Source organism: Populus trichocarpa, chromosome 1, assembly GCF_000002775.5.
Source record: "Populus trichocarpa isolate Nisqually-1 chromosome 1, P.trichocarpa_v4.1, whole genome shotgun sequence".
Classification (NCBI taxonomy): domain Eukaryota; kingdom Viridiplantae; phylum Streptophyta; class Magnoliopsida; order Malpighiales; family Salicaceae; genus Populus; species Populus trichocarpa.
Window position 1 is genome coordinate 2,587,995 of NC_037285.2, and position 16,140 is coordinate 2,604,134.

Below are 16,140 nucleotides of genomic sequence, written 5' to 3' on the forward strand. Positions count from 1 at the left end.
TTTTTTTATTATTATTTTAAATATACAATCTTGACTTTTCATCTTGACAAAGCCATTTTAGCATCTTTCTTACTATCCAAATGTTAAGTCATTCAAAACAAAAGGATTTCCCATCCAAATCATTAATAAGATGGAAGAGAGTACTTGCATGTATCTTATAGTAATGTTTGGTTATTATCACCTGAAAAAAAAGATAAGACAATGAAAAATTAAAAAATAAAATAGAAAAAAAAACATAAATAAAATTATGTTTAATAATAATATACAAGATAAAATGACTTTATCTGTATCTTATTTGGTTATTGCGAGTAAAACATAATAAATACTTTTAATATGTATTATTGTTAATCTTGCATATTTAAAAAAAAAATTATATTTAATGTTGAAATTATCAATATTATAATAATCTAGTTATAAAATCAAGACTGACTTGACAGGTTGATCCAATATCTAGATTGGTCTGAATTTAAGAAAAAATAAAGGAATAATTGACTCAACCAGATCAGGTCATAAAACCAAGTCAACTCGAGATAAAACATGGGTTAAAAACCTATTAACTTTTTCAAGAAATTTTTATGATCAATACAAGGTTGTTTTGATTATTTTTAAACAAAATTTTAGGTCAATCCAGGTGACTCTTTCGACCCGTGACATGAACCTTGTCCTTAATCAGGTTTTAAAATTATGATAATAACATTTTTTTTATCCAAACATTGACTCAAGTCAACTCGTATTGACTCTTTTGATTCATGAACTAGGTTTTGTCTTGATCGACCCCCGAGTTAGATTTTAAAAATAAGATAATAACAATTTTTATCTTTACACCGACTCAGGTAAACCTGAATTGACCCTTTTGACCCATGACTTGAGTATTGCCCCGAGTTGGCTCTCAAATCAAGTTTTAAAACCATGATAATAACCACTTTTATTTTATGTTGATCCAGGTAAAACCGACTTGACCCTCCTGATATGTAACCCAAGTCTTACCCTGAGTTGATCCTTGAGTTGAATTTTAAAACTATGATAATAATAATAATAATTTTTATCCTTACATTAACTCGGGTTAGTAGTTAACTTCACTCGTGACTCAATTCTTGCCTCGGGTTGCCCATTGAATTGAGTTTTAAAACTATGATAACAATCATTTTTATTCTCGCGCTCACTCAGGCCAGCCTAACTTGTGACCCAAACCTCAACCAATGACTCGGGCTTTGTCTCGGATTGACTCCCGAGTTGAGTTTTAAAACTATGATAATAACTATTTTTATTCTAACATATCTTAATTGCACAATCTTGGAATTGTAAGTTTTTTACAAGGATATTTTATAAATAAAAATAAAAATATTATCTTTAGGGATATATCCTTTTTATATTTCACTTAAAAATTATACTAGAAACATATTTATTTTTTATTTTAATTTTTATCTTTTTAATTTTTATCTTTATTATCTTGATTTTTTTCATAGTAACAATAACCAAAAAGCTAACCTAGGAAACAACTATGAATGAAGAAAGTGATAATGTTCTTTTAAGAACATAGTAACTAGAAATTTCGTTGTAGTCATATGTGTATACTTAGATTTAAATTTATAGTAGAAAATAAGGATAAGACTTTAAACAAATTCAGTTAACACATGGAAAAAAAAATACTTGTTCTTGAAACATTATCCAACTGCAGTACGAGAAACGTATCCATATTACAAATTCGAGGCAAGAGTTTGAGCTTAATTATTCTGCAAATCTCCAATTCTAAGCCAAAGAGTTCGTTTACTTGGTAAGTTAGCTGTAAGCTCCTGGAATTTCCTCGAGCCAGTGCCTGTCTATAGTTATCAGATCCAAGCTAAAGAAAAACACACTGGGCTAGTATTTGCGCACAGACAGACAAAAGGGATTTGCTTTTAGGGTTTTGTGCACTTGGGTTCGGTTTAAACTGCTATCACAATCCACAACGGTGTTTTATCAATCCAGGAAGTCAGCAACTTGGGGTTTCTGTATCATTAACAGTTCCTCTAGGTTTCTTCATTGCTGGTCAGATTTATGGCAATCAGTATTTTCTAATAAAACTCGGATCGTTGGGTGCAAAATCGGCAAGTACAAGGTAATTAAAGAGCTCGGGGAGGGTACCTCTGGCAGTGTCCGGCAAGCGATTAATCGAGAGTCCGGTGAAATAGTTGCCATTAAACAGATCAAGAGAAAGTACGACTCATGGGAAAAATGTCTGAATTCGAGAGAAGTCAAGTGCTTAAAGAAGTTGAATCATCCTAACACTATGAAGCTTAAGGAAATCACAAAAACAACATCTTGTATTTGATTTTCGAGTGCATGGAAAAGAACCTTTATCAAGTCATTGAAGACAGGAAAACCCGGTTCACAGGAGCAGAAATCAGGAACTTGTGTCGCCAGGTGTTTCAGGGTCTTGATTACATGCACAAGCAAGGTTATTTTCACCGTGACCTGAAGCCAGAGAACTTCTTGGTTACCAGAGACGCTGTCAAGATTGCCGACTTTGGTCTTGCAAGAGAAATCAATTCAAAACCTCCATATACACAATATGTCTGCTCTCGCTGGTATCGAGCGCCTGAAAATATCCTGCACTCGTATTCTTATAGTTCTAAAGTTGATATGTGGGCTATGGGTGCTATCATGGCTGAGTTATTCAATCTATGTCCACTCTTTCCTGGTACCAGTGGAGCAAACCAGATGTACAGAATATGCAGTGTACGAGGCACTCCAAATATGGATTCATGGGCTGAAGGAAATCATCTCGCGAGGACTATTAAGTACAAATTTCCAAAGTTTGATGGTGCCCGGCTTTCTGCAGTGATACCTTCTGCTAGTAAGGATGCTATCAACCTTATTTCAATGCTTATTTCTTGGAATCCTTGCGATCGGCCCACCGCTGAGGAGGCCTTAAAACATCCTTTCTTCAGGAGTGGCTTCTATATTCCTCCTTCCGGCCACCGCTTATGGCTGCAATTCTATCAGCCAGAAAAAGCGGCCAATTAGAGCAGAAATCCGAGAAGAGATATCATGGAGTTTTTCTAATTGAAGTCTCGAGTACAATTTTCCTTCCCCCAATAAGTTAGAGGCTTGTTCAGGTACGATTGTGTGTTGCGACTTTAATAGGGCTAACCAGGGTGTTTCAAGTCCTGCCAAGCAATTCGAATTTGGAACACGATCCATAAACATGAGCAGAACTACTGAGCTTGGAGTTTCAGAGACAGCTGAGTAACTGGCAATTGCCAAACATGACAATTGGTTCGTACAATCAATTTGTGAAGCATCCAAGGCCGCTTCCTTTCAGGGCTGGAGTGTAAGGAATCAAAGGATCTGCTGACATGCTTATCAGACCAACCCAGCAATTTCATCCTGACAGACAAGTTGTGGTATCAATGAAAACACAGGAGGAGAGACTATTATTCAGAGGTATTTGTAATTTTATTATCTTTCAAAGCATGGACTTGTCTGTTCAGTATATCATATATAAGAATTGAGCTCCATTGTTGAAACAGAAAATTTTGACACGTGATTTTCCTGCTACATCTCTTCAGTTTTCTTATGAAATTAGTTTCACCGAGTTATCCCCTCATTAGAATGTTCCCATAAGCCATATCAGTTGTTGTGCATGGTATTAAACTCATAAAGAGATGAAATTAGTCTCCACTATCTCCGTCTCTTCTCTCCCGGAACAGTAATAAAATGCTACCATAAGGTAGCCATTAATTCTACTTGTTCTGAGTTATTCCAAATTAGGATGTCATCAGTGGAGAATGTTGTTAGTTGTTAGCTAAGCTAGCAATGATAACTTAAGTTGGAGCAGTGCTATCTGGGGCTCTATCAATCAACGCGAAAAAGAAGTATCAAATCTTAAAGATTGGACCTTGAGGAATTGGATTCTGTAATATTTGTTTGGAGATAGCTAAAACATTGGCTTCGACAAGTCCACTGATCTTACCACTCTTCATACCACAGTGGCAGTCCGCTGCTAGGGCTGTTCTTCGTCCGCTCAAAGCAGATGTACAGAATATGCAGAGTGCTAGGCACTCGAACTGTGGATTCATGGGCTGATGGAATTCATCTTGCAAAGACTAACCAGTTTCCGAAGTTTGATAGCGTCCAGCTAGCTGCATTGATACCATCTGCTAGCGAGGACGCCATCAACCTTTTTTCAATGCTTTGTCCTAGGAATCCTGCATAGGCCCCCTGCTGAGGAGGCCTTGAAACATCCTTTCTTCAGGAGTTGCTTTTATATTCCTTTCCTTCGCTTCAGGACCACTGCTAATAGAGCTATTTTATCAGCTAGAACAAGTGGAGAATCAGAGCAGAAATGTGACGGGAGATATCATGGGGCTTTGTCTAATTCAAGTCTTGATTACAGTTTTCCTTTCCCCAACATGTCACACGCTTGTTCGAGGACTATTGTACATTGCAACTTCAACAGGGCTAACAACCGGGATGTTTCAAGTCCTGCCAAGCAATTCAGATTTGAGCCACAATCTATTAACATGGGCAGAACTGCTGTGCGTTGAGTTCCAGATACAGCTGGCATATTGGCAAACATGACAATTGGTTCACGCAGGCAATTTGCGGAACAGCCAAGGTTACTTCCTTTGAAGGCTGGAGTGCAAGGACTCCAGTCTGCTGACATGTTTATCTGACCAACTCAACGATTTCATCATGGCAGAGTCTACACAAGGAAAGTTGCAGTCTGAATGAAAACATAAGCTAGAAGATACTATCATTATGAGGTGTTTGCAAGAACACCTTTTGTTTAATTGTCTTTTTGAAGAATCATGTGTTGAAGTTGGTTATTATCTCACGATAGAAGAAACAAATACAGTATAGACATCGAAATATCTCCCTATATTTATATTTTAAAAATACATAAATTCACTTCAAAACATTTCTATCTTTTCTATATCGGTCTCTACTGTTTTAAAACATTATCCAAACACAAACTAGTAAATCAATATTAGAACTGACAGCTCCTTTGTTATTCAGATAATTTGACGCGTGAATTTTGTGCTCTTAGTTTTTTGAAGAAATTCAAGTTTCACTGAGCTATCCCTCACTAACATGTCCTGGTATCAGTATCTCTACATGCTAATACACTTGTAGGAAACCCATTTATTCTACTAGAACTCTGACTTGTTCCAAATTAGGATGAATTTAACTAAAGGATGAGGAGTTAGATTGATGTATGAACAGCTAGCATCCTTCAAAGAGCATATTAACTGCTTTAAAATACGTTCTAACAAGGTACAACCCACAAAACTGTCCAGAAGTAGAAGAATCCGAGTTCCCCAAACGCTACTCTATTATAAAGCCCGAAAAACTATATTCCCTATGAAACTAACATTAACTTCTTGTAGTCCAGAATCAGAGAGAAGCTAATAAAGATCCCCAACCACGCGCTCCATGTGCATACTTTTCCAAGTTTGCATCCTAAACCATCTATTACCAGCCCTGAGAGTATGGGATTTTTGCCAAGAAAAAATCAGTCATATGACATCCAAAAAACTTAATGATGAAATACTGTCTGCATTACAACATTAACAGCATTGACCAATTTTTTTTATATATATTACATGGCAAAAGAGATCATTTCTATAAGTTCCATAAATGCTCCAATCTACATGATTACATGAATCTCTAAATAACATCCACTGCCATATTTGGTTCGAAGTCCATGTCAAATCTGTAACAGCATCAAGAAATGGCAAGTCAACTACAATGACTCTTAAAGATCTAATTGCAACACTTACAATGACCAGGAAAACTTTCTGATAAGCTGTAACAGCAGTTCGACACAAAATGAGATTAGACAAATTCATAATAAAAAATGAGCTTAAACCCTTGAGAGGAGAAAATGATCTTGTGCATAAGTGAATCTCTTATTAGTTATTACCTCATCTTGAAGCCAAAAAAGTGGGAGAGTAAGAATTTAAGAAGATCAGAGATGGCATAGTCAGTTCAAAAGAAAACAAGTTAAATTTAACATGAAAGCACAGAAAAAGGAACAAATTAGGTCAAGCATAGCAAGCATTAATTAGCTAGAATATTGTGGTTGAATTTATTGATTTACCTATGTTGATACACTCCAATTTAACATCCTTCTCTACTAAATCATAAAACCAGCTTGAACCCCTTTGATAAGAACTGATCCCTGGCAGACACAGGAATTAATACATATCGGATCATAAGTAACCATACCAAAACATGGATTTTGATGAGCACCAAAGATGAGTATGCTTAAGTATTTAAGCATGGCAACTTAACCAATTGTCAAACTATATCATTGAAAGTATAAAAGGGAACAAATTAGTACAGCCATAAAACAGGAACAAGCTTGAACAAAGAGAATAAAACAAACCTTTTCTTTCTAGTCTTCCTTTTCTCTTGTGTGTCCTTCCCACTAGTCTGGCCCTCACCACCTCCATTTAGTGTGACAAGGCTTCCTACACAAATCTCAGCTATAAAAATAGGAGGAGCACCACGAATCCTGATAATCTTGGACTTTCTCCTTCTCAGATCATACCAAACAAAAAACCTATTATCCAATTCCAACAGAATTTTGTCTCCACCCTTTGAATAAGCTAAAGGTCTAGCATACAACCAAAATTCCTTCACTTGTAGCTGTGCAATAACGGTACATAAATGAGTCCAAGATTCCTTCACACCATATTCCTTCATCACCCATATTTCAACCTGTTTACAGTTCTTATTACAAAACACACATAAACACCCTCCTAAAACTCCCACATTCATTTCATGTTCATTGCTGGAATAATCGGGTTGTGGTATTATCTTAAACTCTTCAGCTCCAAGATCAAAAGCGACAATCAAATCACTCCCATTTTCTTTTCCCTTTCCCACTACAGTAGCCTTCCAATGAACAGCACTATTAGCAAACACACCATACCCTCTTCTACAGCGAGGGTGATAATCAGGTGGCAGAATAAACCTCAAGTCATAAGGATAGTCATCAATTCTTTTCCAAGAATTTGACTTCAAGCTATAAACTTTGACCTCACAGTGAAAAAACCCATCAGGACTATCACCATAAAAGTGTATAAATCTCACAACTTTATAGTCTTCATTAATGGGGTCATGTCCAAATCCATAAAAATTGAACAGGCTAGACACTTTAGAATCGTCCAAGTCATTTGGCAACTCTAAAGGTGAAACGGGTATCATTTTCTTTTCTCTAGTTGATGGATTATATAGAGCAATACTAAAGTCAGAATTTAACAGGGCAAGCAGTCCATTACAAGAACCCATTACTTCAGTAGCGCAGTCGTCACTTTTTAAAGGATTGTTTTTCAGTTCTATGGAGGTGAAGTCGGGTGAGTCCAAGTCTACAGTGCATAAGTTGGTGGCATCTCTAAGAATGAGGTTGAGATGGGTGTGTGCTTGTGATGATCTTTTGAGATGAGTGTTGATAAAGTATGGACTGTCGATTTCTTTGCACCATGATTTAGACACGCACCTGAAACGTTTGAGAGATTTGACCGGTAGTCTGCTTAGAATATCGGCTGTTATCTCTGGAAAGAGCATCATCAACGTCTTCAATGGTGGTGTTGGTTTTGAGTCTTTAGGGATATTTTTGCGGGAGGGGAGGAGGAGGAGGAGGGGAGCGTTTCTTCTTCTTCTTCTTCTTCTTCTTTATTTTTACAGAGTACAAGGGGCATGGAAATGTTGCAAAACCAGAGGGGGCATAGAATGAAAGTTACTAGAGAGTCACGGGTTAGGACTCAACTTTGCAAAAAATTACTATAAAGGGATTGCAATTGACAGTGAGCATGAACTGCAAGGAAGAAAAAACAATTCATGGGCGGAATCCGGAGGGAAGGTGAGCGGAAAAAAAAAAAAAAAAGGAAGAAAAGGAAGGGGCCACACCTAAACGCCTTGTATGAAAGGTCATGTCGATACTATATTACTATTCTAGAGAGACAAAGAATGATTGTCTTTTGAGGTCAGATAAAGTCGCTTGCCCCATTCCGGCGTTTGTATCACACGTGCTAAACATTTAATTTCTTATTCTATAATAACTATTCAATTGAGTTGCAAATTTCATCCCACCAGAGCTTAAGCTTCTTCTTCTTTTTTTTTTATTTAGTTAGTCATTAATTTTAATAACTCTTCATTTTATCTTAAATTTTATACTATCCAAACCCAAGCCCGAATAAAAAGAGAATGAGAGAAGGAAGTAGTTAGCTAGTCAAGTTAGCGAATTGTAATTCAAGATATAAATTTAACTGAGTTGATCAGCAGTGATTTAATATATTATTATCTTAATATTTTTTTAAAAATATATATTATTTTTTTATTTTTTTATATCATCCTACATTTTTATTATTTGTTAGTATTGTTTTTTGACATATCAAATCAGAAAAGTTGGGCATAAAAAGAGATTCTGAGCTCCACACTCCTAAATTTTTTTTAAAAAACACCAAACTCATAAATAAAGATGCCTGCTTTAGGTTCTTTTACTCCCTTTAATTTTGTTATTTCCAGCGTGCAACTCATCAATCAAGGGCCTGTTACTTGAGCAGTATCTGCCCATCGAGCAGCAAATAAGCCAACCAAAAACAGCAGAGATACAAGGAAAAGCACAGAAAATGCATGCAAGTCCGGCCCACAGCCCGGACACAAAAAGATGATCATATTCTCCATCACTCACGAAATCCATATGATGATATTAACATGAAATCCCTCAGTTAACCTAAAGACATGATCATAAGCTTCTCGGCATGTAGCTGACAATTTGTTTCCAGCACAGCCATTCAAAGCACATGCATTCATTCATTCATGGTAAGCACTGAGTTTGAAATTCACTTCTAAACCCTCTCCCTCACTCGGGCTACCTTCATGATTTTGTCAGCAACTCAGCTAGTTGTACTTTGTATATACTAAGTAACAGTACTACTTGGCCAAAAACTTTATATAGACAGATGATACCCTGTTTCAAAATCAAAGGCATAAATGGTCATTCAAATTCTTCCCAAAGATAACTGAATCGTAAAATGCTCCTCAGTATTACATTTTCTTCCAAGCTATAGACATACTCCAGCAGAATTTATCCTCTGATATAAGTTCTTCATGACCTACTAAAATACTCTCTCTCAGTTTGCAAAACAATCATCTAACCACATTGCAGAAAATCTAATAAACCTGGGACATTGTCTGCATACTTAGTAACAAAGTTTTCCGAGAATTTCTTCTCACTCAATGATGTTAACAGCCACGCAATCCTGATGTCCCCATCAATCGGGTTCTTTGACTTCAAAGTCTTCAAAACATTGTACCTTGGACGGAGCCTTTTATCAATTGAGTAATGAAGGAACCAGGAGTTCGTAATAACAGTTTGAGGTTTCAATCTCAAGGTACCCGCAAAAAAATCCATGACATCCCTGATCTTCTCCTCTGAACATCCCAAAATAAGGCGATCATGCTTAAAATCCTTTAAAATTTCCTCCTCAGTCCAACCCAAACTCTTCAACACTCCAACTTTCTTCTTCCGAGTGGGGTCGCTCGTTTGTAACATCACTCTAAGAGCATGCATAAACATGGGAGTATTTGGTTCAATGCCCAAGTTTTTAAGAGCATTCACAGTATAGACCATCCTAGAATGCTTTTGCTGTATGGCTCCTGGTTGTGAGATAATCAGTTTTGCTACCCTATCAAAAGTTACCCCCTCTTTTATCAACAAATCAATATTTGGTTGCATAATACCTTTCACATTATACGTCAACAGCCATGGAGAACGCTAAGAGCCACGACAATTTTCCCAGTACAACCAAGAAATGACTTCAAGAACCCAAAACATGGCTTAATTTGAGAATCTAAAGGTTTTATCAAAATAAATGGTTTTGACACAATAAGCTCAGGCAGAAGTTGGCCCGCTAACCCATGTTTAACGAAGAAGTCGAACTTCGGCTTGATATTGCTTTCTACTCTGCTTTGGAGGATTCGGGGATGATTCTGGATCAGTTGGGTGATCAGGGTGTCGCTGAAGTTGTGAGCTTTCAAGAACTCAAGTACAAATTTGGAGTTTCTTTTCATCCATTTGGAACTTCTTAGAAACCGAAAGAGATGATTTTAAGGGAAGCCCACATGAATTGACGAGAAATTGAACTGTAAATGATGGCGAAGATCTACTGGTGGGTAGTGGAGAGGTAGGAGGAGAAAGAGTAACAGAAGATGTTACCAAGAAACGTTTTTTAAGCACAGAAAGCAAGTTTCTCATTGGTATAATAGTGGCCATTATGGAAGCAAAAAAGAAGCTTCTTGAAAAAGCAATTGGCGTTTGAGATTGGACAAAATCTAGTGAGAAATGGAGAGAGAGACACCTGGAAGGACGAGGAGAAGAGCACTGACCAACAAGGGTTTTGTTCTGTCCAAGTGGGTTTGGCTGTCTCTGTCCGTGGAGTCGGCCACAAGATGAAGCAAATGGGCTGGATTCGATAGTTTAGCACCGGGCTCCTTTCAATCTTCTTAAACAAAAGCAGTTGTAGCCCTTGAGAGTTTCACTTAGTTCTAATTAAGTCCTCTTTCTTTCATACAATCTACCATACCACAAGTAACCAAATTAGCAGCATTATTGGCTGTCTCTGTCTACGGAGTCAGAAAGAAGATCAAGGGAAGTTAGGGAACGAACCATGGAGAGAAGCCATCAAAATCGTAAGGGACGTGGCAACCATTCCTCTTTCTCTTCCTCGTCTCAATCAACAAGGATCAGAAACACCAAAGTTTCAAACTTTAATGAATCCAGCAGTGCCACTAATTATGCTACTAACAATAGAAGTAATGCCCATGATGATCCCCAGTTGAAACCCAGAAGAGGAAACACGAGTAGCAGCAATAACCAGAAAGAAAAAATCAAAACAGAAGAAGATAAGGAAGCGGATTCTTCAGATTTTCCAAGACTAATTGGAACTTGCCCTTTTATGTGCCCAGGTAAAAGAGAAAAAAAACACAACTTTTACATGGTTAAGTCTTTGAGTCAAATTTTAGTGTTTGTTATTTTTCCAGACTGGTTTTGGATGCTTAGTGTTCACACTTTATATCGTGGAGGCAAAATTTTGATTCAGTCCTAGCTGCTGTTGTGTGTATTGGTGAATGTTTGAGAGGAGGGAATCCGTACAGATTCGGTGTCGAAATGGGTATGTTAGAATTTAACAGGGAAATTTCTCATGTACTGGATTTCTCTTTTATTAGTCATAAATGGAGGAGTCGGGTCTCTTTGTATGTCTTGCACTTGTTTCTATTTTATTTTTTTTTAGTTTAATATAGGTGTCCGGGCAGCTTGCGCGCACTTCGATTAATCTCACGGGCCCTGAAGTTAACGACCATGTAAGCCTCCAGTGGCCATCATATGAGCAACCACAGGGCTCGAACCTGAGACCACAAAGGGAGCAAACCTCTTGGTTCCAAGCTTTTACCACTGGGCACCACCTAGATGGTTTAATTGTTTCTATTCTTTGTTTTGATTAATGGCAGCAATGTATAAAGGACTATTTGTTAGATTGAGATAGTCTTGCATTGCAGGTGAACTTGTGACATTAGGTCTTTGTGGCAAGTGAGTTGCCAAATTGATCCATTTTTGCTCTCCCTTTTAACCTTTATATCTTGACGAGAAGCTATTATAAAGACATGAGAGGAAGCTAGCTACGTGAGAGGCCGAGAAATCATGCTTGATGGGGAGTGATCAGTGTGCTATTCTTTTCTGTTGTCCGAGGACATCTAATTTTATCTTCTTGAGTAGATATCTCCTGTCAGATTTGCTTTATTTAGTTAGATATCTGGTTTAGTGTTGGAACGAATGAATTGAGTCACGTTGAGGTTGAGTTTTTTGGAAGCATCTAGTTATGATTCCTTCTGTCTTGGATTTTCCTTACTCAATGTTTGCTCCACTCAGCTATACATTTGATCAAGTGCTTTGGAAGTTTCTCTTTAGTTTCAAAAAAGAAACGAGATTTTTTAATGAAGCAGCGGCAGTCGTGCTATTTTGATTTATTTGGTGGGACAGTTTTTAGTGTCAGAAGTGTATATGGGTTTTATTTTTATTTTCCAAAGACAACATATTTGTTGCTTGATGTATCTGTTAACTTATATATTCATCTCTGTGATGATAGAGAGTGAAAGGTCCCAACGAGAGCGACTGCAAGATTTAGCTGTGTTTGAGAGGCTCCATGGAAATCCCAGGAAAACATCTCAAGCCTTAGCAGTCAAAAAGGTAAGTTACCTATTATGTCTGCTGACCTCATTATCATTTTTTCCTCTAATATATATTGATCATAGTGCACTGCTCCAACTTCCTGCATTTTGGCTGTTTCAAAGAGCATTAGGTTCAAGCTTGTCGGGAACATTTTCATCCCATCCCTGCGTGCACCATTATGTGCTTCCAGAATGCCTTTCTACTATTGTCTCCGTCCACTTTTCTTTTAACTGAAACCAACTGAATCACAACCTCCTCTGGCAGTGCAAGTTTTTTCCTGTACTTTCCTTTTGGCATTTCTTTAAGAAGGTGTTACATTTTCTAAATACACCATAAGCTATACACAATAGTAGCAATTACACTCGACACATATCAGTTGTGCCAGAAATCTCACTCTCTCGATTGTGTATTAGTTGTAGAGATTAGTCTTCTGCCAGACTAGCAATTCCATTTGCAACTGTTATCTAAATCCACTTCGGAATTGCTCGTCTGATAAGGGTATCAATTATATAGGTTTCAGAAATCCTGCTAATTGAAATTGGGTGATGTATTGGGAGTGAGCTCTATCATATTTTAGGACATTTTACAAAGACTTTAATTTCTTAGGCGGCCTTGATTTTTTTTTTTTTTATGCACAGATGAAGTTATTCTAAATTATTATGCATTAACTTTTGTAACAAATTCGACATATAAAAAAACAGAGGAATTTTCTACTTTGCGTGACATCTTCTACATTGCAATTGTTTGCTATTATGAAGTCACTGGATCAGTTATCATCATTATCATAAGTGCCTTAGTAATGATCTCCATCCAATTTTTGTGTTATGTATCTTTTCGATTCATTTATGTAACTGGAAGCTTTCACGTGATACTCATAGAATGTTTTTTGTACTGTTAACGGTTCTTTGGTATGTTATCCACTTTTCCTTTTCTTTTCTTTCATAATCATTTAGCTTTCTAATTTATTTGTTACCACCTCTCTTTTCTTTTCATCTTTGGACAATGTTAGATGCATTTATTTTCTCTGTAATGTTAGAATGCTTCATTTTTGTTATTAGGTGTTTTTGAGTCCCCTGCATGTTGTTATTAGGTGTTTCATAGTGCATTAAACATTTATAAGATTCAAAATTCATCACTTTGGACTTCCCTCACTAGTTTTGCAGAACTATATCCGCCAAGCACATGCAAGCATCTGATGTGCGGCCGCTTCCAGTATTAGAAGACACTTTGGCCTATCTCTTAAATTTGCTGGATTCAACAGACCATCCTTTTGAAGTGGTTCATGACTTCATTTTTGATAGGACAAGGTCTATAAGACAAGATCTTAGCATGCAGAATATTGTTGATGATAAATCAATCTACATGTATGAGAAAATGGTACGGTTCCTTGGCAAAAACCTTCAATTACCTCCCCCTTCTAAATCTCCATCTCCTCAGTAAGTTTTTCTGCCAGTGCAATAGGGTGATTGACTTGTTCTTTCATGAAGTTCAATATATGTATACTGAATTGGGTTACTAGAATCACTTTTCTCATAAGAATCGAGAAATAGTTACTAGCATTTGGCATTTGTGAGAAAATAGTATAGCTTGTTATGCTGTTTGTTGATAAAGTGATAGCAGCTGTAAATGATAAAGGCTAGTTCTTTTTCTATTATTTGCTCTTGTATAATCATTTTGGGACATTATAGGAGAAGAAAGGTAGCAATTTTTTTCGTGTTCCTAGATGATAATTGTGTGGATGTGTCACTGAGTTCATCTAGATGGCCAACCAAAATAAGCAAATGGACTATGTCTACTGGATACTGCTGGGATTATCTTTGAAGAGACTGGATAGTAATATATTTCATTAACTCTAAATATTTGAAACTTTGGAATTTAAGGCATGCAGGTGATATTTGGACACAATTTTGTTATACAGGTTAAATTTCATGTTATATCTCACCTCAAGCTTCAACGTTGTCGTAGCAGTTCAGATATTTCTTCAGTGCATTACCTCAACATGGAGCAGCTTACAAAGGCTCTGACATCTCTATATAATCTGTATGATGCAAATCGAGATTCTGGTACTGTTTATGGAAATGAGGCTGAGTTTCGTTCGCTTTACGTGCTGCTTCATCTTGATTCTAACACCCAACCCATGGTTGATCTCTACTTCATCAGTGTGGTTAATTTTTTTCTGCATTCTTAAAGGCAGCTTCAACTGGGTACTAAATATGTGAATTGTAACTATTTTTCATCAAAAGGGGGAGTCACTTTCTTTGTGGTTTCGTTTTGTGCTTCATCCAATTATCCGGTCAAAAGAAATGTGTTTTGCCCGGAGTGTTCTAAGGTATAATCAAATTTTTGCACCATTTGGTTACTGTTCAGCATGTGGAATGCTGTCTTTCTCTTCTTCCTTTTTTCCTTCAAGTTGTTTTGGACAATTTTTTTCTTATGTTTCTAACAGGTTTTATCAGATGGGCAACTATATGCGTTTCTTTTCTACCATATCTGCCGAGGCATCTTATCTGCAGTACTGTATTCTTGAACGTTACATCAACAAGGTAATGATATCTATCAGTTTTTTATTAGCATTGCCTTCTGGTTTTTCTTATTTTATCACCAACAACAAAAGAAAAGCATTCTGGTAATTTGGATCTTAAATGGATTCGACAACTGCATTGGTGTTGGCCTAATTTGCCACCCCACCCCCTGCCCCCCACTCCCCAAATTTCTGAAAATCTGCTGCTCTCGTATTCTTGCATTCTTTGTGTAGCTTTCCTTTCCTCTTTTTCCCTTCTGTTCATTCCCTTTCTTGAAGTTTTCAATTTCTCTGCTTCCTTCGCAAATTCATTATATTTCTGGTAGAATTAAAAAGTTGCCTTTTATCATCTCTGGTTCTTGTCACAATCTTTTTTCCCCATACCGTGAAGGTTCGAGCATTGTCCCTGTCATATATAAATAATGCCGGCTACAAGCTTCATCCATATCCTCTGGTACACCTATCTAAGCTCTTGAAGATGAAGGTACAATTTCCACTACATGGAATTAACTGCATTATTATTTGGATGATTAACGTTTTTTGAAACACAAATGCTGCATCGTCCTTTTAGGAATCAGATTTGGAGGTATTGTGCAATGCTTGTGGCCTGGAGACCTGTGCAGATGATATGGGAAATAAGTTGCTACCTACTAAGCAAACGACTTTCTGTTGTCCCAAGGAAGGGTTTCAAAGCTACAACTTCACGGGTTTGGAAAAGTTCGAGAGCTGACTTGACGGTGCAATCCTTTTTTTCTTCGTCAGATATCTATTCCTTGTGGGGATTTAGCTTTGCATAGACTCTGTCTACATTCTGCATTTAACCTGTTGTAAATTGTATTTGCTGTAAGTTCTTCAATAAAAGGATGATTGCATGTGGCAACTTCTAAAAGGAGTGTATTCAAGACCATTACAAACGTCAATTAATTAAGAAAAACGATAATTGAATACATCAAAGCATATCTGCATGTCTTCTCAAGAAAAACAAGTATTAGTTGTGTTCTTCACCATTTCTCAATGATTTATCAACAGATTTCATTCTTTCAGAGGATTTCTAACTTCCAAAGGATGTGGCAAAATTTGCTACATCATGGATTTCCCAACTTTCAAGCCTCTGATTATACCTAGAAGAAGAATGCTGACCGAGGAGCCTTCCTTGAAAGCACTCCCTCGTAAAACGACATTGAATTGTCTAACATGAGCCAGTGATGGTAACATCATACTAAAAACAAATTTATGGCTTTCTTGGAAGAAGTAGTTGCTCGTGCGATTCAAAATGCTTTTAATTTGAAAATTTATATTAGTATGATATGAAAATATAAAAATATTAATTTAAAATAAAAAAAATTAAATTTTCATGAAATTAAACTTATGTCCTTGTCAAGTTATTCAAAACTAAAAA

At 36.8% G+C, this 16,140-nt stretch overlaps 3 protein-coding genes and 1 pseudogene across 9 annotated transcripts; 2 read left to right on the top strand and 2 right to left on the bottom strand.

The window, feature by feature from the left end:
- The first annotated feature begins 1,501 nt into the window (after positions 1-1,501).
- Positions 1,502-4,848, top strand: LOC7476811 (cyclin-dependent kinase F-4). Its single transcript, XM_052446286.1, is given in 4 exon segments — positions 1,502-1,522; positions 1,865-2,285; positions 2,288-2,907; positions 4,215-4,848. Coding segments are annotated over 4 exon segments (1,560 nt in total). The 3' UTR covers positions 4,713-4,848.
- Positions 4,849-5,214: 366 nt separating this feature from the next.
- On the bottom strand, positions 5,215-7,892 carry LOC7476810 (F-box protein CPR1). Of its 6 annotated transcripts, none has more exons than XR_008058202.1 (3): positions 6,374-7,892; positions 5,589-5,698; positions 5,215-5,466 (listed from the first exon to the last, which is right to left on the bottom strand). XR_008058202.1 is itself a non-coding variant. In XM_024583877.2 (3 exons), the coding sequence occupies exons 1-2, from the start codon at positions 7,558-7,560 to the stop codon at positions 6,127-6,129; spliced, it is 1,227 nt and encodes a 408-aa protein (XP_024439645.2). In that variant the 5' UTR covers positions 7,561-7,891; the 3' UTR covers positions 5,215-5,466; positions 6,086-6,126. The 6 variants fall into 6 exon arrangements, 5 of the variants coding, with proteins under 5 accessions (XP_024439645.2, XP_006368650.2, XP_024439651.2 ...); XM_024583877.2 differs by lacking the exon at positions 5,589-5,698 and adding an exon at positions 6,086-6,166 and having other exon boundaries at positions 6,374-7,891; XM_024583883.2 differs by lacking the exon at positions 5,215-5,466 and adding an exon at positions 6,086-6,166 and having other exon boundaries at positions 5,507-5,913; positions 6,374-7,891.
- A 1,073-nt stretch (positions 7,893-8,965) lies between these two features.
- Positions 8,966-10,434, bottom strand: LOC7455787 (uncharacterized; annotated as a pseudogene).
- Positions 10,435-10,566: 132 nt separating this feature from the next.
- Positions 10,567-15,698, top strand: LOC7455786 (SAC3 family protein C). 2 transcript variants are annotated; one of them, XM_024583860.2, is made up of 9 exons: positions 10,567-10,959; positions 11,921-12,022; positions 12,138-12,238; positions 13,376-13,597; positions 14,139-14,360; positions 14,464-14,549; positions 14,667-14,763; positions 15,133-15,225; positions 15,313-15,698. In XM_024583860.2, exons 1-9 carry the CDS (start codon positions 10,662-10,664, stop codon positions 15,469-15,471), a joined length of 1,380 nt encoding a protein of 459 aa, XP_024439628.1. In that variant the 5' UTR covers positions 10,567-10,661; the 3' UTR covers positions 15,472-15,698. The 2 variants fall into 2 exon arrangements, with proteins under 2 accessions (XP_024439628.1, XP_002299171.3); XM_002299135.4 differs by lacking the exon at positions 11,921-12,022 and having other exon boundaries at positions 10,572-10,959.
- The last annotated feature ends 442 nt before the right edge of the window (positions 15,699-16,140 follow it).

What these genes read in the sequence shown, in the direction of transcription:
- LOC7476810 (XM_006368588.3), bottom strand. Translation starts at nt 7,560, where the DNA reads ATGATGCTCTTTCCAGAGATAACAGCCGATATTCTAAGCAGACTACCG. An exon ending in AGGAAGACTAGAAAGAAAAG is followed by an intron (nt 5,467 to 6,373) that starts GTTTGTTTTATT and finishes CCATACTCTCAG; the next exon opens with GGCTGGTAATAGATGGTTTA.
- LOC7455786 (XM_024583860.2), top strand. Translation starts at nt 10,662, where the DNA reads ATGGAGAGAAGCCATCAAAATCGTAAGGGACGTGGCAACCATTCCTCT. An exon ending in GTGCTATTTTGATTTATTTG is followed by an intron (nt 12,023 to 12,137) that starts GTGGGACAGTTT and finishes CTGTGATGATAG; the next exon opens with AGAGTGAAAGGTCCCAACGA. An exon ending in ATTCTAACACCCAACCCATG is followed by an intron (nt 14,361 to 14,463) that starts GTTGATCTCTAC and finishes TTTCATCAAAAG; the next exon opens with GGGGAGTCACTTTCTTTGTG.